Consider the following 27051-nt stretch of genomic DNA (forward strand, 5'->3'; position numbering starts at 1 on the left):
GGTGATGTCCTGTATTAGCCGCGGGTCCCGGCCGTTGATAGCCGCCGGGACCGACCCGATATGACGCGGGGACACCGCGTGACCCGCGGCATATCGCGGGAGCCGGCGCAGGACGTAAATATACGCCCTGCGTCGTTAAAGGGGTACTCCGGGGGAAAACTTTATTTATTTATTTTTTTTTTTAAATCAACTGGTGCCAGAAAGTTAAACTGATTTGTAAATTACTTCTATTAAAAAAATCTTAATCCTTCCAGTACTTATTAGCTGCTGAATACTACAGAGGAAATTCTTTTCTTTTTGGAACACAAAGCTCTCTGCTGAAATCATGACCACAGTGCTCTCTGCTGACATCTCTGTCCATTTTAGAAACTGTCCAGAGTAGAAGAAACATATGCTGCTCTGGACAGTTCCTTAAATGGACAGAGATGTCAGCAGAGAGCTCTGTGTTCCAAAAATAAAATACTTTCCTCTGTAGTTTTCAGCAGCTAATAAGTACTAGAAGGATTAAGATTTTTTTAATAGAAGTAATTTACAAACCTGTTTAGCTTTCTGGCACCAGTTGATTTAAAAAAAAAGTTTTCCACCTGAGTACCCCTTTAATAATGCAAGTCTGACAGAGGAGAGTAGGTTGCCTTGAGAGTGTCCCATAACACACATCTTCATGTTTAAAGAGTACCACATCAAACCATATTTTCTAAACTAACTCAGATTATATTCCCTAACTACTCCTAACACCCCTCCTGCCCTTAAAAAATGTTTGCGAGCTTTGAAAAGCTCTGTATACCTTTCACCTTGCTCACTTTGTGTGAGCTCCCAGCAAGAGAAAGTGGGCGTTCACCAGCAGGGGCTGTTGTCGCCAGTCATCTGGCACAGAGTGGAGTTCGCTACATGCACCGGATGACAGAGGTGCCACGCTGGAGATCGCGTACAGCCACCTTAAACGGTGAGCATGTTCCGATGGTAACCTGCCCGAACTGCAGAATAGTTCATCAGTCCAACAATAATAGAAATGAACAGGCGACAATCACCAAGACAGCTTTATTCTCAGGAGCAGTGGGTTAACTTGCAGACTCGTTAAGGAAAATAGCAAGCGACAATTGTTTCGCACTACATGCGCTTACTCTTGACTCACTCCAAAAATCGTTTTTTCTAGGTCTATCAGAGACCTACTCTCTGCCCTACCGTAAAGGGACAGAAAAAACACTGAGGAGTTGGGTGGGGAGGGGCCTTTTAAACTCTGTTCTTTTTGTTTCCTGTCCCTGTTAGGGTAATGGGTGTTAACTTTCTGTGGTGCTGTCATGGAGTATTACAATAATGATATTATGCTCACCTTTTGGTGTTGCACTCGGGGCTTTCACAAACTGCACAGGGATCTTGAAGACCTCATAGGCTATGCTCACATGGGCGGAACTGGTTCAATTTCAATGGGATTCTGCTCCACTGTTCACACTGCAGAATTTCCGCATTAGATGTTCTGCCTCAGAAATACTGATTCCAGCATGAGCAAAGAGACTGTCCTTTTATTAGACACAAATGTTATTTACCTAAAACTAGAGGACCCCCTTTAATTGGGTCGCCAATGAAGTAAACAGATATGAAGCATAGGATGTGTTCATCACAGTTATCACCTTGCTTCTAGACTTTACAACCTCCCCCTAAGCTTAGGGACATAAAATGCAGGTGTGCCCGCTGGTGTGGACTCAGAGTACAAAGTACACCTCTAGTGGAATAATGCCTGGTATGCTTAGAAGACTTCTGATAGGATATAAGAACAAAACAACAGTGCTAAAACTTTTAGAATGAGCACAAAATACTTAACCTGACTTGCCATGGGTTGTAGCTGAACAAACATTCTGTTGTAATGCAGCAATATTGGGCAGCTGGTCAAACATCACATTGGTGTGGTCGTACAAGATAAAGATCTAAAGCCATCAATAGATATGAATCCACAGCATTCCCTGACTTCCCCCACTATCATGCATTTTTGTCTCAGCTGAAAGGGCATGTTATTTTAGTGGAAGGGGAGATAAGTAGCTACAAGGCAGCTCTGGCACCACCTGCCTCATACATGTATGCTCTTACCTCAACTTAGGGTTTCCCAACCAGTGAGTCTCAAGCTGTTTCAAAACTTAAAGGGGTACTCCACTGGAAAACTTTTTATTTTATTTTTTAAATCAACTGGTGCCAGAAAGTTAAACTTCTTAATCCTTCCAGTACTTATTGGCTGCTTCTGTGATCCACAGGAAGTTCTTCTCTTTGTGAATTTCCTTTCTGCCTGATCACAGTGCTCTCTGCTGACACCTCTGTCCATTTTAGGAACTGTCCAGAGTAGGAGCAAATCCCCATAGAAAACCTATCCTGCTCTAGATAGTTCCTAAAATGGACAGAGGTGTCAGCAGAGAGCAATGTGGTCAGGCAGAAAGGGAATTCAAAAAGAATATAACTTCCTGTGGATCATAACAGCAGCTGATAAGTATTGGAAGGATTAAGATTTTTTAATAGAAGTAATTTTGAAATCTGTTTAACTTTCTGGCACCAGTTGACTTAAAAAATAAAAATAAAATATGTTTTCCAGTGGAGTACCCCTTAACCCCTTAAGGACCAAGGACGTACCGGTACGTCCTTGGTCCTGCTCTTCTGATATAACGCGGGGTTACACAGTAACCCCGCATCATATCACGGCGGGCCCGGCGTCATAGTGAAGCCGGGACCCGCCTCTAATAGCGCGCAGCGCCGATCGCGGCGCCGCGCGCTATTAACCCTTTAGCCGCGCGCTCAAAACTGAGCCGCGCGGCTAAAAGTGAAAGTGAAAGTTCCCGGCTAGCTCAGTCGGGCTGTTCGGGATAGCCGCGGCTAATCGCGGCATCCCGAACAGCTGACAGGACAGCGGGAGGGCCCCTACCTGCCTCCTTGCTGTCCGATCGCCGAATGACTGCTCAGTGCCTGAGATCCAGGCATGAGCAGTCATCCGGCAGAATCGTTGATCACTGGTTTCTTATGAGAAACCAGTGATCAATGATGAAGATCAGTGTGTGCAGTGTTATAGGTCCCTATGGGAGCTATAACACTGCAAAATAAAGTGAAAAAAAAAAGTGAATAAAGATCATTTAACTCCTCCCCTATTAAAAGTTTGAATCACCCCCCTTTTCCAATAAAAAAAAAAACACAGTGTAAATAAAAATAAAAATAAACATATGTGGTATCACCGCGTGCGGAAATGTCCGAATTATAAAAATATATCATTAATTAAACCGCTCGGTCAATGGCGTGCGCGCAAAAAAATTCCAAAGTCCAAAATAGTGCATTTTTGGTCACTTTTTATATCATTTAAAAATGAATAAAAATAATAAGTCCTATCAATGCAAAAATGGTACCCTTAAAAACTTCAGATCACGGCGCAAAAAATGAGTGCTCATACCGCCCCATACACGGAAAAATAAAAAAGTTATAGGGGTCAGAAGATGACAATTTTAAACGTATTAATTTTCCTGCATGTAGTTATGACAAAATCAAACCTATATAAGTAGGGTATCATTTTAATCGTATGGACCTACAGAATACATATCAGGTGTCATTTTTACCGAAAAATGTACTACGTAGAAACGGAAGCCCCCAAAAGTTACAAAACAGCGTTTTTTTTTTCAATTTTGTCGCACAATGATTTTTTTTCCCGCTTCACCATAGATTTTTGGGCAAAATGACTGACGTCATTACAAAGTAGAATTGGTGGCGCAAAAAATAAGCCATCATATGGATTTTTAGGTGTAAATTTGAAAGAGTTATGATTTTTTAAAGGCAAGGAGCAAAAAACGAAAATGCAAAAACGGAAAAACCTCCGGTCCTTAAGGGGTTAAGGACACATGACGTTCTCATACGTCTCCATTTCCGAGTCCTTAAGGACACATGACGTATGAGAACGTCATGTGTTTTACCGGCCCCCCGCAGCCATCTGGAGCGGAGCCGGTGCCCGATGCCTGCTGAAATCGTTCAGCAGGCATCGGGGCATATCGCCCAGGGGGGTCATGATGACCCCCCATGTCGGCGATGGCCGCAGATCGCTGGACAATTCAGTCCAGCGATCTGCGGCGGATTCCGGGTCAATCGGGTCTCCAGTGACCCAGAATTATTGGCTGATCGGGGCCGTCAGAGACGGCCTCGAACAGCCAGAGCCAGCAGGGGTGAGGTGGCACTGGTGCCACCTCACGATCGCCCTAATTCGTCGGCCGGATTACCGGCCGACCAATCGGGATGCCTGCTGCGGGTGTCACTCCCGCAACCCGCTCCGCCCCTCTTCCGGAGGACGTGAGCGGGTGCGGGACGTGCACCCCGGGTGCTGGGGACCCCGATCCCCGGTGCCCCTGTTGGGATCGGGGCCCCAGGAGCAGCGACGGCGACGACGAGGGACTGGCCTGTGTGGCTGGATCGTTGGAGGTGAGTGACAGCCTCCTGCTGTTGCTTAGCAACAGCTCCCAGCATGCAAAAAGGGCATGCTGGGAGCTGTAGTTATGCAACAGCAGGAGGCAGACCACCACAACTCCCAGCATTCCCTTATGGGCATGCTGGGACTTGTAGTTTTGCAACAGCTGGAGGCACATTCTTTCTATGGAAAAGTGTACCTTCAGCTGTTGTATAACTACAACTCCCAGCTTGCACAATCAGCTAAAGTGCATGCTGGGAGTTGTAGTGGTGCATCTGGTGGTTGCATAACTACAACTCCCAGCATGCCCATTGGCTGTCGGTGACTGCTGAGAGTTGTAGTTTTGCAACAGCTGAAGGCACACTGAGTTAAGTAGCAAACCAGTGTGTCTCCAGCTGTTGCATAACTACAATCCCCAGCATCCCCAGCCAAAGTAGTATGCCTCCAGCTGTTGCATAACTACAAGACCCAGCATGCCCTTCCGCTGTCCGTACATGCTGGGGGTTGTAGCTTTTGCAACAGCTGAAGGCACACTGGTTGCAAAACACTGAGTTTGTTACCAAACTCGGTGTTTCACAACCAGTGTGCCTCCAGCTGTTGCAAAACTACAACTCCCAGCATGCACTGATAGACCGTACATGCTGGGAGTTGTAGTTTTGCAACAGCTGGATGTCCCCCCCCCCAATGTGAATGTACAGGGTACACTCACATGGGCGGAGGATTACAGTAAGTATCCAGCTGCAAGTTTGAGGTGCGGCAAAATTTCTGCCGCAGCTCAAACTGCCAGCGAGAAACTACTGTGAACCCCAGCCCGTGCGACTGTACCCTAAAAACACTACACTAACACACAATAAAATAAAAAGTAAAAAACACTACGTATACACATACCCCTACACAGCCCCCCTCCCCAATAAAAATGAAAACGTCTGGTACGCCACTGTTTCCAAAACGGAGCCTCCAGCGGTTGCAAAACTACAACTCCCAGCATGCACTGATAGACCGTACATGCTGGGAGTTGTAGTTTTGCAACAGCTGGATGTCCCCCCCCCCAATGTGAACGTACAGGGTACACTCACATGGGCGGAGGATTACAGTAAGTATCCGGCTGCAAGTTTGAGCTGCGGCAAATTTTCTGCCGCAGCTCAAACTGCCAGCGAGAAACTACTGTGAACCCCCGCCCGTGTGACTGTACCCTAAAAACACTACACTACACTACCACAAAATAAAATAAAAAGTAAAAAACACTACATATACACATACCCCTACACAGCCCCCCTCCCCTCCCCAATAAAAATGAAAAACGTCTGGTACGCCACTGTTTCTAAAACGGAGCCTCCAGCTGTTGCAAAACAACTACTCCCAGTATTGCCAGATAGCCGTTCACTGTCTAGGCATGCTGGGAGTTTTACAACAGCTGGAGGCACCCTGTTTGGGAATCACTGGCGTAGAATACCCCTATGTCCACCCCTATGCAAGTCCCTAATTTAGGCCTCAAATGCGCATGGCGCTCTCACTTTGGAGCCCTGTCGTATTTCAAGGCAACAGTTTCGGGCCACATATGGGGTATCGCCGTACTCGGGAGAAATTGCCTAACAAATTTTGGGGGGTATTTTCTGCTTTTACCCTTTTTAAAAATGTAAAATTTTTGGGAAAACAAGCATTTTAGGTAAAAAAAAATATATATTTTTTTACATATGCAAAAGTCGTGAAACACCTGTAGGGTATTAAGGTTCAAATTACCCCTTGTTACGTTCCCCGAGGGGTCTAGTTTTCAAAATGGTATGCTATGTGTTTTTTTTTTTTGCTGTCCTGGCACCATAGGGGCTTCCTAAATGCAGCATGCCCCCAGAGCAAAATTCGCTTTCAAAAAGCCAAATGTGACTCCTTCTCTTCTGAGACCTGTAGTGCGCCAGCAGAGCACTTTTCACCCCCATGCGAGGTGTTTTCTGTATCGGGAGAAATTGGGCTTCAAATTTTGGGGGGTATTTTCTGCTATTACCCTTTTTAAAAATGTAAAATTTTTGGGAAACCAAGCATTTTAGGTAAAAAATATATATATTTTTTTTACATATGCTAAAGTCGTGAATCACCTGTGGGGTATTAAGGTTCACTTTACCCCCTGTTACGTTCCCCAAGGGGTCTAGTTTCCAAAATGGTATGCCATGTGTTTTTTTTTGCTGTCCTGGCACCATAGGGGCTTCCTAAATGCGGCATGCCCCCCAAAAACCATTTTTCGCTCCTTCCCTTCTGAGCCCTCTACTGCGCCCGCCGAACAATTAACATAGACATATGAGGTACGTGCTTACTCGAGAGAAATTGGGTTTCAAATACAAGTAAAAATTTTCTCCTTTTTACCCCTTGCAAAAATTAAAAAATTGGGTCTACAAGAACATGCGAGTGTAAAAAATGAAGATTTTGAATTTTCTCCTTCACTTTGCTGCTATTCCTGTGAAACACCTAAAGGGTTAATACACTTACTGAATGTCATTTTGAATACTTTGGGGGTGCAGTTTTTATAATGGGGTCATTTATGGGGTATTTCTAATATGAAGACCCTTCAAATCCACTTGAAAACTGAACTGGTCCCTGAAAAATAGTGAGTTTGAAAATTTTGTGAAAAATTTCAAAATTGCTGCTGAACTTTGAAGCCCTCTGGTGTCTTCCAAAAGTAAAAACTCATAAATTTTATGATGCAAACATAAAGTAGACATATTGTATATGTGAACCCCAAAAAAATATATTTTGAATATCCATTTTCCTTACAAACAGAGAGCTTCAAAGTTAGAAAAATGCAAAATTTTCATTTTTTTCATCAAATTTTGGGATTTTTCACCAAGAAAGGATGCAAGTTACCATAAAATGTTACCACTAAGTTAAAGTAGAATATGTCACGAAAAAACAATCTCGGAATCAGAATGATAACTAAAAGCATTCCAGAGTTATTAATGTTTAAAGTGACAGTGGTCAGAATTGCAAAAAACGCTCCGGTCCTTAAGGTGTAAAATGGCCTGGTCCTTAAGGGGTTAAGGATTCAGCCCATTTTATTTTGACATTTTAGTTTTTTCCTCCTCGCCTTCAAAAAATCATAACTCTTTTATATTTTCATCCACAGACTAGTATGAGGGCTTGTTTTTTGCGTGACCAGTTGTCCGTTGTAAAGCATTCACACACTTTACCATAAAATGTATGGCGCAAACCAAAAAAATACTATTTGTGTGGGAAAATTAAGAAAGAAAACCTCAATTTAGCTAATTTTGGCTGGTTTTGTTTTCACGCCGTACAATTTACGGTAAAAATTACATATGTTTTTTATTTTTTGGGTCAATACGATTAAAATGATGCCCATGATAGTACGTTTGAAATCCCCCTATTTTGAAGACCAATAACTTTTTAATTTTTCCGTATAAGCGGCGGTATGAAGGCTAATTTTTTGCGCTGTGATCTGTATTACCATATTTGCTTATATAAAACTTTTAATACATTTTATACATTTTTTTGGGAATAAAATGTTATAAAAAAGCAGCAATTTTGGACTTTTTTTTACGTTAACGCCGTTCACCGTACGGTATCATTCACATTATATTTTAATTGTTCGGATATTTACACATGCGGCGATACGAAATATGCATATCAATTTTTTTTTATTTCTTTTTACACTTTTTGGGGGTCAAATAGGGAGAGGGGAGTTTTCACTTTTTTTTTTTACTTTTATTTTTACTCTTTAATAGTCCCCATAGGGGACTATTTATAGCAATCATTCGATTGCTAATACTGTTCAGTGCTATGCATAGGACATAGCACTGATCAGTGTTATTGGTCATGTTCTGCTCTGGTCTGCTCGATCGCAGATCAGAGAAGAAGACCCGTGGAAGGCAGCGGAGCCAGGTGAGGGGACCTCCGTCTGCCATTCTGAATGATCGGATCGCCGCGGCAGCGCTGCGGGCGATCCGATCATTCATTTTAGTGACCGCAATGCTGCGGATGCCGTGATCTGTATTGATCACGGCATCTGAGGGGTTAATGGCTGACATCCGCGCTATCGTGGATGTAGGCCATTACCAGCGTGTCCCTGGCTGCTGTCAGCAGCCGGGACCTGTCGCGCATGACCCAAGCATCTCTCCGATGCTCGCGGTAATGTTTAGGACATAAATGTACGTCCTGGTGCGTTAAGTACCAGCTCACCAGGACGTACATTTACGTCCTGCGACGTTAAGGGGTTAAAGTCCCAGCATGCCCGGACAGTCTTTGGCATCATGTACTATAATGAATATTCATAAAGATAATAAATTATATATAATAATTTTTATTAACATTACTACTTCTGACATCTGTTGTAGTAAATAATCCTACTTCCAACAGAATAGTAATTCTAATACTGCATTGCCCTTTTTATTAGTTATTCCTCCTAGAAATGTATGAGTTCATCGACATCTAGGTGCTACAATTTTCTTGTCAAAGGTGCATAGCCCTACATAGTCTGGCACTGTCAGCACTGGTTGAACAGCATCAGGGTGTGTAGAGACTCACCCTCAACTGGTAACACTGAACAAGCAATTTATTTGTAAATTTCTAGAAGGAACAGCACAAAGTAGAATTCAACAAATATATGTCCCATTTTTATATTATGGGAAATACAATTATTTATGGAAACAGACTTGTCTCATAAGCCTGACAGGTACTCTTTAAAGAGTTTCTCCAATTCTACATTCATGCCTGATCTAACATAACTGGAAGCTAGGCAGTAGAGATGCAGCCACAACTGTATGATGCCCAGTAAGCGCTTACATTTTGAAAGATATTAAAAAGGATATCCAGCATAAGGTGACTTTAGTAATTGTCATACAGTAATGGACATGCTTATCAAGGATCTGTGCTTGTGTTGGTGGTAAATGGCTGTGTCTAGTGTTCCCTATCACGCTACTGACTTGTTATTATGAACGGACTACTTCCTGTTTCTGTGGCCTCCTTTGTTTCAAGGTTGAAGGCGACTTGTTTCTCTCCCGACCCATTGCAGCACAGCCATGCTCCCTTTGTTCACGTGACTTGGCTGACATCACCTGACCCACTAGCTGTGGATCTGTGTGATGACGAATGCACACATATATGCTCTCGTATCATCATTAGGGGGCTGGCTTCACACACAACAGACAAAGTAATCAAGTTCCCTATTAGCATCTGACTTGTGATGTATTGTCTTGGGCCTGAGACACCACTCATTTTAAAGGCTGCAAAAAATTAATTTCTGGGGAAAAGAAAGACAAAGAAATTCAATACCAGCCACCAAACATAGGTAAGTGAAGTATATTAGTAACTAGAATAGCTTTGCTGCCTCTGTCTTACATTCAAAGGACAAAAAATATCCTGGAATACCCCTTTAAAGCATTACTGTAAAAAACAAAAACATTTTGACATCTTGATCAGCTGACAAAAGTTGTTGATGGCACCGAGTCTCATTCTGCAGTAATTGTTAGTTAGAAGCTGGGAAAGCAGGCGGCATTGTGCTCCCCTCCCCAGCAGTCCGAGAGATCCGTACATTTCTCTATATAGACTTCTATGCAGAAATGAACAGGTCTTCCGGATGGCCAGGAAGTGGAGCACAAACCTGTCGCTTTCACCGTCTGTCACCCGGTGTGATCAACAACTTTTGACCTGTCTGATCGACATGTCAAAAGTTGTTTTTAATAACAGTAATGCTTTAAATGTCAGACTACATGTATAGACTTTCTAAACCTGCTTTATGCTTTTATATGATCACAGAACATTTTGGAGAATGTAAGTATTCTTATCATTTACATTAGGGGAGTGATCGTTATTTACAATATTACTGGTTACTGACATTAAATGGCAAACTGCAACTATGTTTACATAGAGAACAGTATTGTTGGTCAGCAAAGATGTAGCTGAACAAACATTTCCTGCCCTTTATGTAGAATGGGTAGCATTGCCAAGGTGAAATCAATTATTATTGCATTTTACTGGATAGAGAACACTTCATTCCTTATCAGCAGCAAGAGAGCTTGATGTGCCATGCAGGTCACAATACGTTGTAGAAAAGGTACACGTCAGTTACAATCATTTCATACAACAGTCCATTTTATTTTATTTTTTAAAATGGCTCCGTCTGAGGGTTTATCCTGTGATTTTATGGTGAATGTCACATGACACATTTTAACTTTATAAATAAAGACAATCTGACACAGGATTTTGGAATCTACTTGGCCAAGTTTTTCTTGTCATTCAGAAACCACCATCCTGGGAAAGTTCATGAATGGATGAGATTGATCAGTTCATGACTTAATAGAGAAGTCTGCTTATCCAATTGTGTCTTGCCAGGGTTTATTTTTGGGTTTTCTTGGGGATACAGCCGTTTTCTCCCGTTGCTGTAAAGGATTTTGAGCGAAGGTCTGTCGCAGTGGTCCTGAGGAGGTAAAATACATTATAAGAGTCTTCCTCAAAACATTTTTTCATGTTGCTAATGGTCATTTTTATCCCTTAATAACTATTCTAACAGATCTATTATGAAAAATAATAAATCTCTAGCATTGACATGATGCTAACCTTTTGCTGCTATGTCCAGATGATGTTTGATTTTGTGCTCTCTCTCTTCCAGTTGCTGAGCCAGCTGTGCATTCTTCCAACCTGTAGGACACAAGAAGCTTTAATCAAAGTTTACAATAGAACATTGTGAGAAGACACTAAAACTTTACATGCGTGTGTTCCCAAAAACAACATACCGATGGCTTTCTATGAAACTGCTGTATGTTTGTGTTTGGAGAGAAACACTAACGTGAGGGATGACAATGTCTGTACAGCAAAGTGTAGAATTATTATTAAGAATTCATTAAAAGAGGCAGGAAGGGAATCACATGTCTGAAGTAACAACTTCTCGAGAAAGCACCAGCACCATGTGGCGTGAAACAGCTGTTGCTTCAGAAATGTCCATTCCATCCTGCCTATCTCAATGGATTGTTAATGAGGAATTGTGCTTTTATTGAAAGCGCTGGAGAGGGTAGCTATTTATTTTTTGGTATATCAGGAAAGAAGCAAATCCCAGGCATTCGGCAGCACCATTAAAAGGAGAGCAGCTTCATAAATAGCAGGTAAAATTTATTAAACCACAGATAATGTGTTTCAGGGCTTAGAAGTCCCTTCGTCAGGGTATGGTACAGAAAACTTGACATGATACATGCAAAGACATAAATACATTAAAAATGTTGTCAACAGCCAGGCTGAACCCCATTGTGGACAGGGTTTCTATATACTGACTACTTAAATCAGAATCCTACATCAATTGAACGCATGTGTTCTGGTAAAAAAAAAGAACATACCAATTTAGTTGTCAAGGATAGGGATCAACAGATATCGATACCGATAATCTGTGGAGGTTAGGGCCGATAGCCGATAACTTATACCGATATTCCGGTATAAGTTATCGGCTATTTAATAATATAAAATAATCGGCCAAACCGATAATCGGTTGATCCCTAGTCAAGGATGCCAGTACAAGCTCAAAGTATATAGAAACGTAGTATACAGAAAAAAAAAAAGAGGATTGCAGCAGCACACATTGGTCAAAAAATTTAAACTCTTAGCGCACTTTTTGATCAAAACGTGTCCCCCATCCACCACGGGGAGGTGGCTTAATTTAGGATGGGACCCTAGCACAAATTCTGAGCCTAATGCTTAAATATCCACTCACCTCTGCTGGGCATATAGCTTCTGACTGAATTTGTGCTAGGGTCCCATCCTAAATGAGGCCACCTCCTCGTGGTGGATGGGGGACACGTTTTGATCAAAAAAGTGCGCTAAGAGCCTCAATTTCTTGACCAATGTGTGCTGCTGCAATCCTCTTTTTTTGTATACTCTGTATCTGCCATAGCAGTGTGCAGCGTGTATTAGGCTGTTGTGCTGGCTATTTTTCTTTTTGCTTGTTTGTACAACTCAGGGGGAAATATTGCACCCTCTTTAGCTGTGCACCCCTCCCCCTTTTTCACAGGTGGAGTTTTAAATTGTTTATGGATTCAGCATGTCACCCAGTCAGAGGCTATATGCCCAGCAGAGGTGAGTGCATATTTGAGCGTTAGGCTCAGAATTTGTGCTAGGGTCCCATCCTAAATGAGGCCACCTCTCCGTGGTGGATGGGGGACACGTTTTGATCAAAAAAAAGTGCGCTAAGAGCCTCAATTTTTTGACCAATGTGTGCTGCTGCAATCCTCTTTTTTTGTATACTCTGTACCTGCCATAGCAGTGTGCACCCATGTATTAGGCTGTTGTGCTGGCTATTTTTCTTTTTGCTTGTATATAGAAACGTGGATCATTTGTATTGTGCGGTACAGTACATTAGGAACAAAGGGGGAGACTTATCAAACCTATGGAGAGTTAAAGTTGACCAGTTGCCCATAGCAACCAATCAGATCGCTTTCATTTTTCAGAGGCTTTTTCAGAAGTGAAAGAAGTTGCTATGGGCAACTTTTCCTCTACACTGGTTTTGATAACTCTCCCCAATGTACTTTTATGTTAGAGGTCATTATGTTTATTATATGTGTAACATTCACAGACCAAAACCCCACCCACAATGGGGGAGGCCTGGCCAGTGGCGTAACTTTTTTTTTGTATTAATACCTGTTCATGTATCATGTTGAGTTATCTATACCAATACCTGACAAAGGGACTCCTGAGCCCTAAAATGCATTGTGGGTAAATAAACCTTACTTTCTATTTACCAATTTTCTCTCCTTTTGGTGGTTGCGCCAAACACCTAGGAATTTCTTCTTTCTGGGAGGCTGCATCATCTGTATCATGTCTGCAAAGTGGATGTGTCTATAATACAACCAAATGAGTTGTGCAGTACCCCTTAGGGGGTCTCTACACCAGTTACACTCAAGTATGTTTGATGTATCACAATATGAAAAACTCTTTTTCCTTCTCTAGATGCGATTTCTTTTTTGTTTCTGCACTTTGGCTACATTTGTATAAAGGACTACTACCTCCAGCAGCACCAGCACCACAAAAAAACTACTCTTTTCCCCATCTACCCACCCATTTAAAGTTTCACCTATAAACAATAGTGGTTTTGCCATCAATGACCGCTTCCTTTTTATTATCACTACAGTGTGTGTACAGCCCTGCTGAATATGTTGGCATTATAAAAGCAAAGGGAAATCGCTGCCCAGTTTTAATGCAAGCAATGGTAAAAAGAAATAAAAACTTTAGACTTTGCTCACATCTTCCTAGTGATTTGCACTATAATAGAAAACCACTTTGAAGCACAGGATCAATCACACAATAGACCGCCCAAACAACCGATGCATTGACAGCTGCAAAACTGTCAGATTATAATGCCCTTCCATGACATTTTTAACAGCCATAACAAGTATAATAAACCAAGCAGTACATCTCAGTAAATCTGAACTGTATAACAAAATTACCATTTTTCAGGCTCTTTATGAAGCCATCCTGCTTGGGGAGGACTGTTGGGTCATGCTTGATTTGGTCTGGTATCTTCAGCTTCTTTCGGACAGCTGGAATTCTTAAAAAAGCCACTTGGGCTATAGAGAAAAAGTTTGAAGTGACCCAATATGTGAAAACAGCCTATGGGATAAAAGCATAAAAGTGTTCATATAAAACTGGATAGTCAAATAATTCACAGAACTCAATCTTAATCCATTGCTATAGTAAGAGTACTTACAGTGGGGAAGTTGATGGTAAGAGGGAGAATGATCAGGGGCATGACACGAAAAACAGTCTTCATGATTCTAAGGTTAGGATTATTTACCCCTGACTCTGCTCCAAGCTGGAAAACAACAACTAGGATTAGACCTGATAAGAAGGGACACTAACAAACGATGAATAAAAATATAAGTCTTTACCTCTAGAACGGCCCACATGCTGGTAGTGACTACTAGCGGCAGAATGTAATATGGATCAGCTGCAGTTAGGTCAGCAAACCACCAGAGACCCCCAGTTTGCATGCTTGGGACAGGAAGATAGGACATCTGCCTTAGTCCCACAAAAAAGGAAATAAATACTGGTGCCTAGAGGAAAAAATAATAGTTATCATACAAAGTAATATATAACAAGAAATATATATGTTGGAACACTACTGGAATTTCTAGCTCTCCTTATAGGGGAAATCAGCAGTAGGGTCAGGGCAGGGCCCCACATATTCTATACGCAGTGTATTTCACGCTGCACAAAATCAGCTGCACTGTGGGAAATATGCTGCGTATTCTATGAGCAGACACATGGGGCTACCCGCAGAAAACCTGTGTGTGCAGTGATGTTTGGGGGGCATTGTAGTGGTTTTATTGCAATTTAAAGGAAAACTGTCATATTTTCTCCCACACTATCCACATCCGCAATTGTAGTTTTATTATCTGTTGAAATCTGTCTGTAACTGGCACGAGCGGGGCTTCTGTGCTTAACTAGCACTGACGTCAGCGCCACTTATGAATATTATCCCCCCCCTCCCGCCAGTTAGGGTCGGCGAAGAGAGGGAGAACTGGAGGGAGGGGGGATGAATATTCATAAGCGGCGCTGATGTCAGTGCCAGATTTTTTTTTACACACATTTTCCTTAACAAATAGTCTAGCAAAAAAATTTATTTTCACCAGTGGGAACAACTTCCGTAACTTGTCTGGTGATTGGGGGGGGGGGGGGGGGGATATTATCCTCAACACTGTATATTAATCAGTATATTATTTAACTTCTCCCATATTGTATCGGGTTTCATAGATTGGGGGCCCAGCACATATGGGACTAGAGAGTTAGAAATAGATGGCAAAATAATTCCTTGTTAAAGCTTCCTATAATAGAATCTATTTTCACCTATAATGTAAAATCATAAGTGTTTGAGATATTCCCGTAGTATTTAGTTGACTTATCTATGCCCCCCAAGAAATTTGAATTAGTTATTATTTCTGCCCATCTCTGTATGTATTGCAATGTAAATTTGTTCTTTAAAAGAGACCTAGATCACCTTTATTTTTCTGTTGTGTCAAAAGTTTATATGGAAAACAATGCTTCTTATGTGACCGCAGATATCCTAAGAGATTAGGTTGATAGATCATACTAGGACCCATCTGCCAATCCAGGTAGAGCAGTCGATAAAATTCTAATTGAGTTTTTACTCTCTATGAAAGTTTCTAACCCTACAGTAGAACAAATTGACATTTGTTAAGGAGAACTCCACTCTTTCACAACAGAAGTACAAAACTCCCTAGTTAAAATCTATATAAAAATGTTATATCGTCACAAATACTTTCTTTAGATGTCTTGTTGATTTTAACTCATTTTGTTTAATTCTCTAATGCTCCATTCAGACATGGCTGGTTCTGGGGGCCTTTATATATAGTCATTTGCTACTTATTGATCCTTTACACACCACATTTCTGATTTCTTCTGATGAGACATTGCAGCTCTCTGTTAGGATTTCCTTTCCTTCTTAGAAAAGGGAAGGATAGTTTTAATAGTTTGGAGAGATATAACCAGCAGAGCAGTCCTCAGCACTTCTTTTGTATCTAGACCCCTTTCTAGCAGATCGAATAAAGAAAAACATCACAATCCAACTGCTAAGCAGGACAACTACTTGTTCTTTAGTTACTTCTTATAGAGGACCCATGACCAACCTAAAAAGATGAGAATGCATTATCATTAAATAAATCACACACCTGTTTACAGCTTCTTGATACACCCTTCCATTTCTGAGATATGTAGGGTTATATTTGTCTGACAATTCAGGGGATCAGTCAGATGGGCAGAAAGTTAATTTAAATAATGGAAGCGACTATCAGTTAATGGGTGGGATTACACAGTTGGGGGGGGGGGGGGGTATTAGGCATACACATCCTTTAAAGTACAACATTCACACCCCCTGATTGTATAATCCTGCCCATCACCTGACACTCCCATTATTGAAATTAAGGTAACTCCCATCTGACTAATTCCCTGAATTGTCAAATAAACTAAACCCTCATATCTCAGGAATGGAAGGGTGTATCAGGAAAATGCAAAAATAAGGTGTTTGATCAGGATACCCTAAGCTTTATAACAGTAAAATCTCAATTATTTTGGTTAGGTCACAGGTCCTCTTTAAAGGGGTATTCTGGCTTTATACATCTTATCCCCTATCCAAAGGATAGGGGATAAGATGTATGATTGCAGGGGTCCCATTGCTGTGGACCCCCGCGATCTCTGTGCAGCCCACGGCATTCTGTGCTGGGCGCTGCCTCTGAGACAAGGACGTGATATCACACCACGCCCCCTCCATTCATGGCTATGGGAGGGGGCGTGACGGTGGGACCCCTGCGATCATACATCTTATCCCCATCCTTTGGATAGGGGATAAGATGTATAAAGCCGGAATACCCCTTTAACAGTGTTGCATTACGCAATACAACATACCTGCACCAGAGGCACCAAAAATCCGCGCAGAGGATTTACATCATGTTTCTTTTGATACAGTGTGAGGTCAGAGTATGCTTTGGAGACTAAAGGGCAAATACAAAGAAACAAATAAGAGTTGGAATCCTTTTGGCTGCTCTAGGTAAACACTCCAGTGTTTAATGCATTCATGTTTTTTAAACCTTTTGCTATTGCTCTTACATTCAAACCTGTTGCCTGACCGCTTGGCCTCATTCATTCGAGTTGTCATTGCAGTGATTTGTGGCATATGGTTATTCAACTTAGCTGCCTCCCTCTGTCCTTTAACTATTAGAGGAAAAACTAGAATACGTGCAAGAACTGTGCCTGTGAGGAAACACAATAAGACAGTAAGTACAAGGATGAGTACTGTCGTATAAAGTGATCAGCAATTAAATGGCTGTAAGGTAGTTCCAAACCATACAATCACCTGTTACAATTGCCCCCCACCAAGGAAGGCCTACATCCAGGTGTAATAATTCCAGAAAGCTCTGAACCAATCCGACAGGACTGTATCCGCCAAGCCCCAATTCACTCAAACTTTGTTCCACCTGACCAAATGTTTCTGTCACGGTGGGTGCAACTTCATAGACTGGTGGTGGTAAGGTAGCTTCTGGAGTAGGAAGGGGAGAAGGGGGCGGTGGTAGCTGTGCCTCTGAGACAACCGGGATCTGAACAAAACATGAGAAATGAGAATTTAGGATATAACTGATCCAAATAAAAGCTTGTCCTCTTATCCAGCGCAAGCAGTGTATGGATTTCTATACAGTCTATGAAGGGAGTTTATCAAGGGTGGTGTAGGTGATTTTTTACATCTTTAACCTGTGTGGTGGAAAATGTATACGTGCACCGAAATTATTAAATGGTTGCAAGGCATGTGATAAATATGTCCCTAGTATGCATTTTTTTTTTAAATTACACTTCAGTACACCACTTTGTAAGGTTTCTCCCCTGAGACTTCTGAACCCGATGCAACATTTTTTTTTTTTTTTTTTTTTATACTAATGCTGACCACAGCCAGTTATGTAAACCAGGCCAGGGCTGGTGTAGATTTGAGACAAATTAAAGGGGTACTCCGCCCCTAGACATCTTATCCCCTATCCAAAAGGGGACCCGCCGCTGGGGACCCCCACGATCTCGGCTGCAGCACCCTGCTGTCACCACTGCACAGAGCAAACTTGATCTGTGCGTAATGACGGGCGATACATGGGCCGGAGTATTGTGATGTCAGAGCTCCACCCCCTTGTGACGTTATGGCCCCGCCCTCTCAATGTAAGCCAATGGGAGGGGGCGTGACGGCTGCCATGACCCCTCCCTTAGACTTGCATTGAGGGAGTAGGGCCATGATGTCACGAGGGGGGCGGAGCTGTGATGTCACGATGCTCCGGCCCATGTATCGCCCGTCATTACGCACAGAGCGAGTTTGCTCTGTGCAGTGATGACAGCAGGATGCCGCAGCAGAGATCCCGGGGTTCCCCAGCGGCGGGATCCCCGCAATCAGACATATTGGATAGGGGATAAAATGTCTAGGGGCAGAGTACCCCTTTAAGGGTTTTGCTGCGCTCGCTACATAGCAGGTGAGTTCCAGCTGCTATCAGCAACTGGGCGCTCACTGATAATGGCAGACATCAGCAACCATGCTGATGTGCACAATTAACCCTATTTATAGATGCAAAGATCAATGCCGATCATGGCATCTATAGTGAAAATGGAGGTTCGACTGTGCAATTGCGGGGGTCCCACAAGCACAAATGGCGAATATAGAATAAAAAAAAAATATATAAGAATATAGGTCAGAATAGGACAATTCTTAGCATACATATTCTGTCAAAAAAGTTTGACTGTTTATAAAAGTAGTACAATAATTGACAAGCATGTAAGAAAAGGTATTCTATTTAATTGTATTGATCCAAAGAAGAAAATTGGGAGGATCAAAACCTACCCAAAGGAAAAGTTGCTGAGTTGCCCATAGCAACCAATCATATCACTTTCATTTTGCAGAGGCCTTGTTAAAAAATGATAGAAGCGATTGGTTGCTATGGGCAACTGGACAACTTTTCCTCTGGACAGGTTTTGATAAATCTCCCCTAATATGTCAGTTTTACTATTAAGTGCATTACGTACATAAACCCCTCAAAAGTAGCAACATTGCATTCTTTTTCAATTTTCTCCCAAAATATTTTTTTTTTGCTTTGCTGTACATGTTCTGGTAGAATGAAAGCTGTCATTGTGAAGAACAATTGGTCCCACAAAAAAACAAGCACTTGTATGGCTCTGTGGATGGAAAAATAATAAAAGTTATGTCTCTTAAATGAGAGGAGGAAAAAAGAAAACGCAAAAATGGAACCTGGCTGTGTCTTAAGAGGTTTAATGCATTCTTTCCATTGACATGTATGAAAAAGGTGAACATGGCTCAGCAGATCACCCATTCCCCTTAAAGTGTAACTAGGGCTGGGCGGTATGACCAAATATGTGTATCACGGTATTTTTTTTTTTAACCTACGGCGGTTCCTCGGTATACAACGGTATTTTCACCCCCCCAAATGATGTGACCCGCCAGCGCTGTTTTGCTCCCCCCCCCACAATTATCAGCCCAGCAGGGTACTACTGACATATGTCAAGCACTGCCCTCCTCCTCTTTGTTGGGGGCCGCTGGCGCTGGAACTCACTGTACGCCAGTGGTCTCCAACCTGCAGACCTCCAGATGTTGCAAAACTACAACTCCCAGCATGCCCGGACAGCCGTTGGCTGTCCGGGCATGCTGGGAGTTGTAGTTTTGCAACAGCAGGAGGTCCACAGTTTGGAGACCACTGCTGTATGCTGTGCCCCTATGCCCGGGCTGCAAAAGATAAAGAAAATAAACTTTAACTTACCTACGTCGGCCTCACGCTGGGGACTGGAACGTCGGACAGCCATCAGCCTATCACTTACTAGCCAGCTTCTTACATGACAGTGGGCTCAGCCTATCACTGGCCAGGGTGGGACATCGCTCCGGCCGGTGATAGGCTGACGGCTGTCCGACGTTCCCGCCCCCAGCGTGAGGCCGACGTGGGTGAGTTACAGTTTATTTTCTTTATCTTCTCCGGGCATGCTGGGAGTTGTAGTTTTGCATCATCTGGAGGTCTGCAGGTTATAGAGTACGGTATAGAGTTCCAGCGCCCGGCGGCCCCCAACAAAGAGGAGGAGGGCAGTGCTTGACATATGTGAGTAGTACCCCGCTGGGCTGATCATTAATTTGGGGGGGGGGGGGATGGGGCAGCAGAACAGTGCTGGCGGGTAACATAGGATTAGTTCCCCGATGTGGGGACAGCGCTGCGCTGATAATACATTCCCGAGGGGGAGGGGCGCAACCGGCATTGCGGTATGGGGGAAAATTCATATCGTGCAGCCCAAAAAATTCGGTATGAACCGGTATACCGCCCAGCCCTAAGTGTAACACCCATTCTGCAATTTTTGGCATGCAGAGATGCTGCACACATGAGCGGTCAGGTTGCCGAGGCAACCATATGTCACCCAGCTAGTTCTGTGCACAAGCCCTTTCTAATTAACAGGACGTGTGTACGGAACTCGCTGTTCGTTGTATAGTTGCCGCAGGAACCTGACCACCCAGTGGGTGGGACCTGCACCTATGGTATATCCCTTCAACCATTTCTTTACCTCGATTTTATGGGTTATAATTGCTGTTAGGATAAAAAGTTAAATATTCACCTGGCTGGTAGCTGTGGTCACCGTGCTTTGGTGGCGAACATTTGTGAAGACCAGTAGTTGGTGGGCCCCGGTGGGCCGTACCCTGTGTAGACGAGCTGTAGCTGGGCATCTGTGGTACTGAGAGAACACAATACAACATCAATACACACTGCAATTCATCAATTAATTTGCTTTATTTACATAAAGGCAGCTATAAACTTGGCACAAGATGTCTCAAGTACTTGGTCAACACGTGACATCTGCTTATTTGTTTGCAGCATAAGACAGAAAATGGAGTCATCTTATAGTGTTACTGTCATAATGAAAATCTTTTGACATGTCACACAGAGAGATTCCAAAGATTTGATCAATGGCGTCTGGGTGTTCGGACCCCTAAAGATTGCAAGATAGAACTGGGAGAAGCGCATGGCTGAGTACTTTCCTCCACAGTTTGCTGCTCTTCCCTATCTTGTTGTAAATACAGTCTGCAGAGGCTTACATTGATGGCGTCTTATGAAACAATATGGGGAGAGCAGCGTCGGGATGCAGCTGCTGCCAGGAGGCCCATGAATGTCAGGTAAGTAAACCTAAGAATAGAGGGGCTGACCGCAAGCATCTATATTACTGATATACAGAAAAGACTGGAAGAAATATTCTGGTTAAAAGTGGTTTAGGCTAGGTTTACACTGTTTTCTTCCAGTCTGTCACAGGCCTCAGTGGGCAGTAACCGAGAACGGGATGTAGATTTATCAAAGCTGTTTATGTCCCGCATCAATATAGACCAACCTACAGAGGGTTAGGCCGGTCTATTGTGCACCTAATTTATCAAAAGGCACACGGCTCTTGTTACATTCTGTGCACAGACTTCAGGATCTATGCCTTAGACTGTATTTAAACCTGCTCCAGTATGGTCTGACATTTCAGCGTACTTTCAGCCGATGCGACTTGTCGCTGAAAAGTCGCTTTTGATAAATTCAGCAACAATGCATTTCTCCGTCTAAAATAGACTAGAATGCATCATGTCCTAAAAATCCTCTAGAGCAAAAGTCGCAGGAAAGTCACACATATTTAGACTGCGACTTTCTGTGCGACAAATTAAGACAAGAAAAACCAGTCTAAATCCTTTGATAAATATCCCCCATACTGTGGCATATAGCAGTGGGTGCCATTCATTTCAATGGCCCAAATGAAGTCATGGTGTGAACCCACCCTCAGGGTAAAAGAAAATAAAAAAAGGTGCCTTTTTAGGAAAGGATGTAACAGAATGTCAGCCCTTTTACATTAATGTCAACTTATTTAACACTAAGACCATATTAAAGAAGATGTCCGGCGCACACTTTTTCTATTCCGTCCTGCCTGGGCTTCAAAAAAAGACAAAACAAACTTTCACTTACCTCCATATGTTCTCCTTCTCCCGGAGCTCCACAACAGCTGATCGGTCGGCCGGGCTGTCTGCTTCCCACTTCCTTTAGCCCGGTACGTCACACGGTGCTTTCGCCTATCACCAGCCGAGGCGGGACATCGCTGCGGCTGGTGATAGGCTGAAGCACCGTGTGACGTGACGGGCTAAAGGAAGTATGAAGCAGACAGCCCGGCCGACCGATCAGCTGTTGCGGAGCTCCGGGAGAACATATGGAGGTAAGTGAAAGTTTGTTTTGTCTTTTTTTGCAGCCCGGGCAGGACGGAATAGAAAAAGTCTGTGCCGGACATCTCCTTTAACACAACCATGAACCGTATGGCTTTTGAAGCAGAATAAAAAAAAAAAAAATATAGCACTTAGAGTCCTATTGTTTTTGATGGGAATCTACTGCACCGTGCACATGGCAGAAATTTAAAGGGATACTCCACTGGAAAACATTTGTTTTTAAATCAACTGGTGCCAGAATGTTAAACAGGTTTGTAAATTACTTCTACTAAAAAATCTTAATCCTTCCAGTACTTATCAGCTGCTGTTATGGTCCACAGGAAGTTCTTTTCTTTTTGTATTTCCTTTCTGCCTGACCACAGTGCTCTCTGCTGACACCTCTGTCCATTTTAAAAACTGTCCAGAGTAGGAGTAAATCCCCATAGAAAACCTATCCTGCTCTAGACAGTTCCTAAAATGGACAGAGGTGTCAGCAGAGAGCACTGTGGTCAGACAGAAAAGAAATGCAAAAAGAAAAGAACTTCCTGTGGATCATAACAGCAGCTGATAAGTACTGGAAGGATTAAGATTTTTTATTGGAAGTAATTTACAAAGCTGTTTAACATTCTGGCACCAGTTGATAAAAAACAAAAACAAATTTTATATATATATATATATATATATATATATACACACAAGGGATAAGGAGCAGCACTCTGCGAGATACAAGTAGAGGGTGGGTGCACACGGCCGGAATCCCAGGTCACGGGAGACACTTCACAATGTAGAAAGGAGAAGACTGTAGCACTCCAATAAGATGAAAAGTGAATGTGGCTTTATTCCAATTCAAACATCAAGGCAACATCTCAGCTGCATGCAGGCAGCCTTTATCAAGCAGTTACATAGTGCACATGGTGCGGTATAAATATGGTGGAAGGACATGACGTCACAGTTACATCACATCATTAGCATATCAAAACAAACAGTCAGTATAAGACATATTACAACGTAAACATTACATATCAAACAGTGGTAGACCACAAGTGCATATTCAGGTGTACAGTGGTAATATAAGTGAAAAAAAGTTAAAAAAACTCACAGAATCAACCTACAGAAGCGGAATCACTGGACGGGTCCTGCGTGATGTAACAGCTCCGCTGTATCTAACATCGTGCGCCACACCGCCATGTGACGGTGTGCCCGATGTACTCCTGTTACATCACGCAGGACCCGCCCAGTGATTCCGCTTCTGTAGGTTGATTCTGTGAGTTTTTTTTTACTTTTTTTCACTTATATTACCACTGTACACCTGAATATGCACTTGTGGTCTACCACTGTTTGATATATAATGTTTACGTTGTAATATGTCTTATACTGACTGTTTGTTTTGATATGCTAATGATGTGATGTAACTGTGACGTCATGTCCTTCCATCATATTTATACCGCACCATGTGCACTATGTAACTGCTTGATAAAGGCTGCCTGCGTGCAGCTGAAACGTTGCCTTGATGTTTGAATTGGAATAAAGCCACATTCACTTTTCATCTTACTGGAGTGCTACAGTCTTCTCCTTTATATATATATATATATATATATATATATATATATATACACATACAATTTTGGCCCCTTCAGAAAGAATAGACATGTCCGCTCGGAAATGCGCTGCCGTCTAAGGAGAAAGCACATTTCCGAGCACTCCTAGCGCCAATTAATGAGTTGGCTCCTGCCATGGACGGGATGTCCAGAATTTCTGTCCGAAAGTTCTGCCATGTGAACATAGGCTTACTTTGCTTTTCTAAGGAAGGGGTGGGGGTGTGGACTCCCAGTGATTGTCCACGATAGGGACATGTTAAAGTACTGGAATGTGTCACCTATGATATACTCGGTGGTATTGGACCGGACCAGATCAGAGGGGATTAGGAGAGAACACCTCTATTACCATCACACCTTCAGGAGAAAGCTACTTTGGACAGGTCACATGATCCCTCTTATCCAATCAGTTCCACCGTTTAGTATATTACAGCTTTTCTGTACATTTGGAATAGAATAAATGCCATGACTTACAGCCGGCTCTAGAACATACTTAGAGAACAGTGAGGACGATCTGCCCCGGAGCAGGGCACTCTATGACCTCCAGGGATCGTCTCCCTTTGACATGTAACGATCCCCGTAGAAGGTCAGAACTGACGATTCCACGGTAATAACGGAAACAAATAAAAACCACCCTGACCTGTCGCTCGGCAGCTTCTGTAATCCTCCAGACACTCTGTAACCTTCGCCCCAACACTGCCCGGCATGCTGCTTCCATACCGAAGGCCGCCATGTTACCCGTGACGTCAATGACTTGCGACCTAGGACGTGAAGGAGACGCGCAAGCGCAGTGCTGTCCTTGAGGAGCAGGAGAGTGACGGGCGTAGGAGGAAGTGCAAGACATGGTTGTACCCAACACCATGTTGAACCTTTTAGTTGCCTACACACTTTGCCAACTGCAGCGTGACCACTGACCTATTGTCGGTTAGTCGCCTACATGCCATCCAAGTTGGCTCCAGCTGTTGCAAAACTACAACTCCCAGCATGCCTGGACAGCCGAAGGCTGTCCAGGCATGCTGGGAGTTGTAGTTTTACAACAGCTATAGGCACCCTGGTTGGAAAGCACTGCCTTGGGGTATGACAGGATGGCAAGGGAGGAGATTCATCAAAACCTGTGCAGAGGAAAAGATGACCTGTTGCCCATAGCAACCAATCAGATCGCTTCTTTCATTTTCCAGAATCCTTCTATGAGATCTATAGTGCAAAATAACTTATCCTTCGGATAGGGGATAAGTTATAGATCGCGGGGGGGGGGGGGGGTCCGAGCGCTGGGGCCGCGGCAATGTACAGGAAAGGGGGCTTTCTGTCCCCTCCATGTACCCCATAGACATACATGGAGGGGGAGTGTCTGCCGTAGCTTTCTGCTGGGGACGAAACTTCACTTCCTGCAGACTGCCGCGGCCCAGCGCTCGGACCCCCGCGATCTATAACTTATCCCCTATCCTTTGTGCTGGAGTGCTCCTTTAATGGTCTATTCACACGTACAGCATTCTGTGCAGATTTGATGCACAGGATTTTCTGCTGCAGATTTCAATGTAAACTGAATGACTGAATACAGCATCAAATCTGCGCAGAATACTGTATGTGTGAATAGACCCTAAAAATGAATAAAGCGATCTGATTGGTTGTTATTTGCAAATGGTCAACTTTTCCTCTGCACAAGTTTTAATAAATGTTCCCTATCTCTGTCTTTAGAAGGGGCCGGTTTCACTCTGGTGTACTAAGGACACGTTTTTAAACCTGTATTATTAAATGGCTATTGGAAAAAAAAAAACTTGTGAGGCAGAAATCACACTGGATTTTGTCTGTTTAACTATGTTTTATGCCCCGGAAAGGAAAAGAAAACCTATACATATATGAACAAATGATGATGTGTGCCGAACAGCGGAATTTGTTTACCATTCCATAATGCAAAAAAAAAAAAAACACCCTGTATTACAAAAACAACGTGTGAACATAGAATTTAGCTGGCATTACCAAAGGGTTAAATGCTTGCAGGCCAGTTTGTCCTATGTCGAGCAGACAGAAGGCTGCATAGAACTCAAAAGTGGTTCTGAACCAGAAAATTGGCATCCAGGTTGGTACGGTTAATTGGTAGCAAGGTGTGTATGGCTGTTTTACCATAAATTGTTAACCTTTCAGTAAGCTATATGGTAGAGCTCAATACAGTCTGGCTCCAGTGGTTTTGGGGTGAGCAGGGCAGAGACCAAGGAACTTTTGTTTTCAAAAGGTTACAGATCCTAAGGTTATTTGTAATACTGGGTGCAGGACTTCATGGGGCACAGTGCTTTCACAGGATGGGGAATAAGTGAGAGATCACAGGGCTCCAATTGCTGCAGACCCCTATTATCTCCCTCCCCCCTTTCAATCTCAAGAACAGCGCCAGACTCATTTGTTTTGAATAGAGCGGTGGTGCGGCATGCAAGGCCATCTCTCGGGTATCACTGGCATTCCCATAGACAGTAAATGGAGCAGTGGCACGTATTTTGCCATGTTTCTCAGGTCCCTGTTCTTGATAATGGGGACATGTTGTAGTAAGTTGAGCTGCATTTGCTTCAGAACAGTGAGTGTCGGCTGCTATCAGTAGCTGGACACTCACTGCTAATGACAGGCACTTGCTTCAGAACAGTGAGTGTCGGCTGCTATCAGTAGCTGGACACTCACTGCTAATGACAGGCACTTGCTTCAGAACAGTGAGTGTCGGCTGCTATCAGTAGCTGGACACTCACTGCTAATAACAGACACTCGCTTCAGAACAGTGAGTGTCGGTTGCTATCAGTAGCTGGACACTCACTGCTAATGACAGGCACTCGCTTCAGAACAGTGAGTGTCGACTGCTATCAGTAGCTGGACACTCACCGCTAATCACAGGCACTCGCTTCAGAACAGTGAGTGTCGGCTGCTATCAGTAGCTGGACACTCACCGCTAATCACAGGCACTCGCTTCAGAACAGTGAGTGTCGGCTGCTATCAGTAGCTGGACACTCACAGCTAATGACAGGCACTCGATTCAAAACAGCGAGTGTCGGCTGCTATCAGTAGCTGTACACTCACTGCTAATCACAGGCACTTGATTCAGAACAGTGAGTGTCGACTGCTATCAGTAGCTGGACACTCACTGCTAATCACAGGCACTCGCTTCAGAACAGTGAGTGTCGGCTGCTGTCAGTAGCCGGACACTCACTGCTAATGACAGGCAGCGGTGATCCTGTCGCTGCCATTCATTTACCCTTTAGATGCCGTGATCAATGCAGATCACCGTGTCTAAAGTGAAAGATCTCCGGTAACTCAGAGGGGCTCACCGAACC

At 43.2% G+C, this 27051-nt stretch overlaps 1 protein-coding gene across 1 annotated transcript; it reads right to left on the reverse strand.

Moving 5' to 3' along the window:
- Window positions 1–10492: 10492 nt before the first annotated feature.
- Window positions 10493–24722, reverse strand: OXA1L (OXA1L mitochondrial inner membrane protein). The gene is made up of 10 exons (XM_056527253.1): window positions 24384–24722; window positions 20546–20662; window positions 17268–17508; window positions 17021–17164; window positions 16820–16905; window positions 14287–14451; window positions 14106–14210; window positions 13846–14008; window positions 10976–11056; window positions 10493–10835 (listed from the first exon to the last, which is right to left on the reverse strand). Exons 1-10 carry the CDS (start codon window positions 24603–24605, stop codon window positions 10729–10731), a joined length of 1431 nt encoding a protein of 476 aa, XP_056383228.1. The 5' UTR covers window positions 24606–24722; the 3' UTR covers window positions 10493–10728.
- Window positions 24723–27051: the final 2329 nt, after the last annotated feature.

The sequence above is a fragment of the Hyla sarda genome, chromosome 1 (assembly GCF_029499605.1).
Source record: "Hyla sarda isolate aHylSar1 chromosome 1, aHylSar1.hap1, whole genome shotgun sequence".
Taxonomy (NCBI): Eukaryota; Metazoa; Chordata; class Amphibia; order Anura; family Hylidae; genus Hyla; species Hyla sarda.

Excerpts from the sequence above, each read along its gene's own strand:
- OXA1L (XM_056527253.1), bottom strand. The coding sequence starts at position 24,605 with ATGGTGTTGGGTACAACCATGTCTTGCACTTCCTCCTACGCCCGTCAC. Across the intron at positions 16,906-17,020 it reads GTCAGGCAACAGGTTTGAAT|TCTCCAAAGCATACTCTGAC; the intron begins GTAAGAGCAATA and ends TTTGCCCTTTAG. Across the intron at positions 11,057-13,845 it reads CATAAAGAGCCTGAAAAATG|GTTGGAAGAATGCACAGCTG; the intron begins GTAATTTTGTTA and ends TGTGTCCTACAG.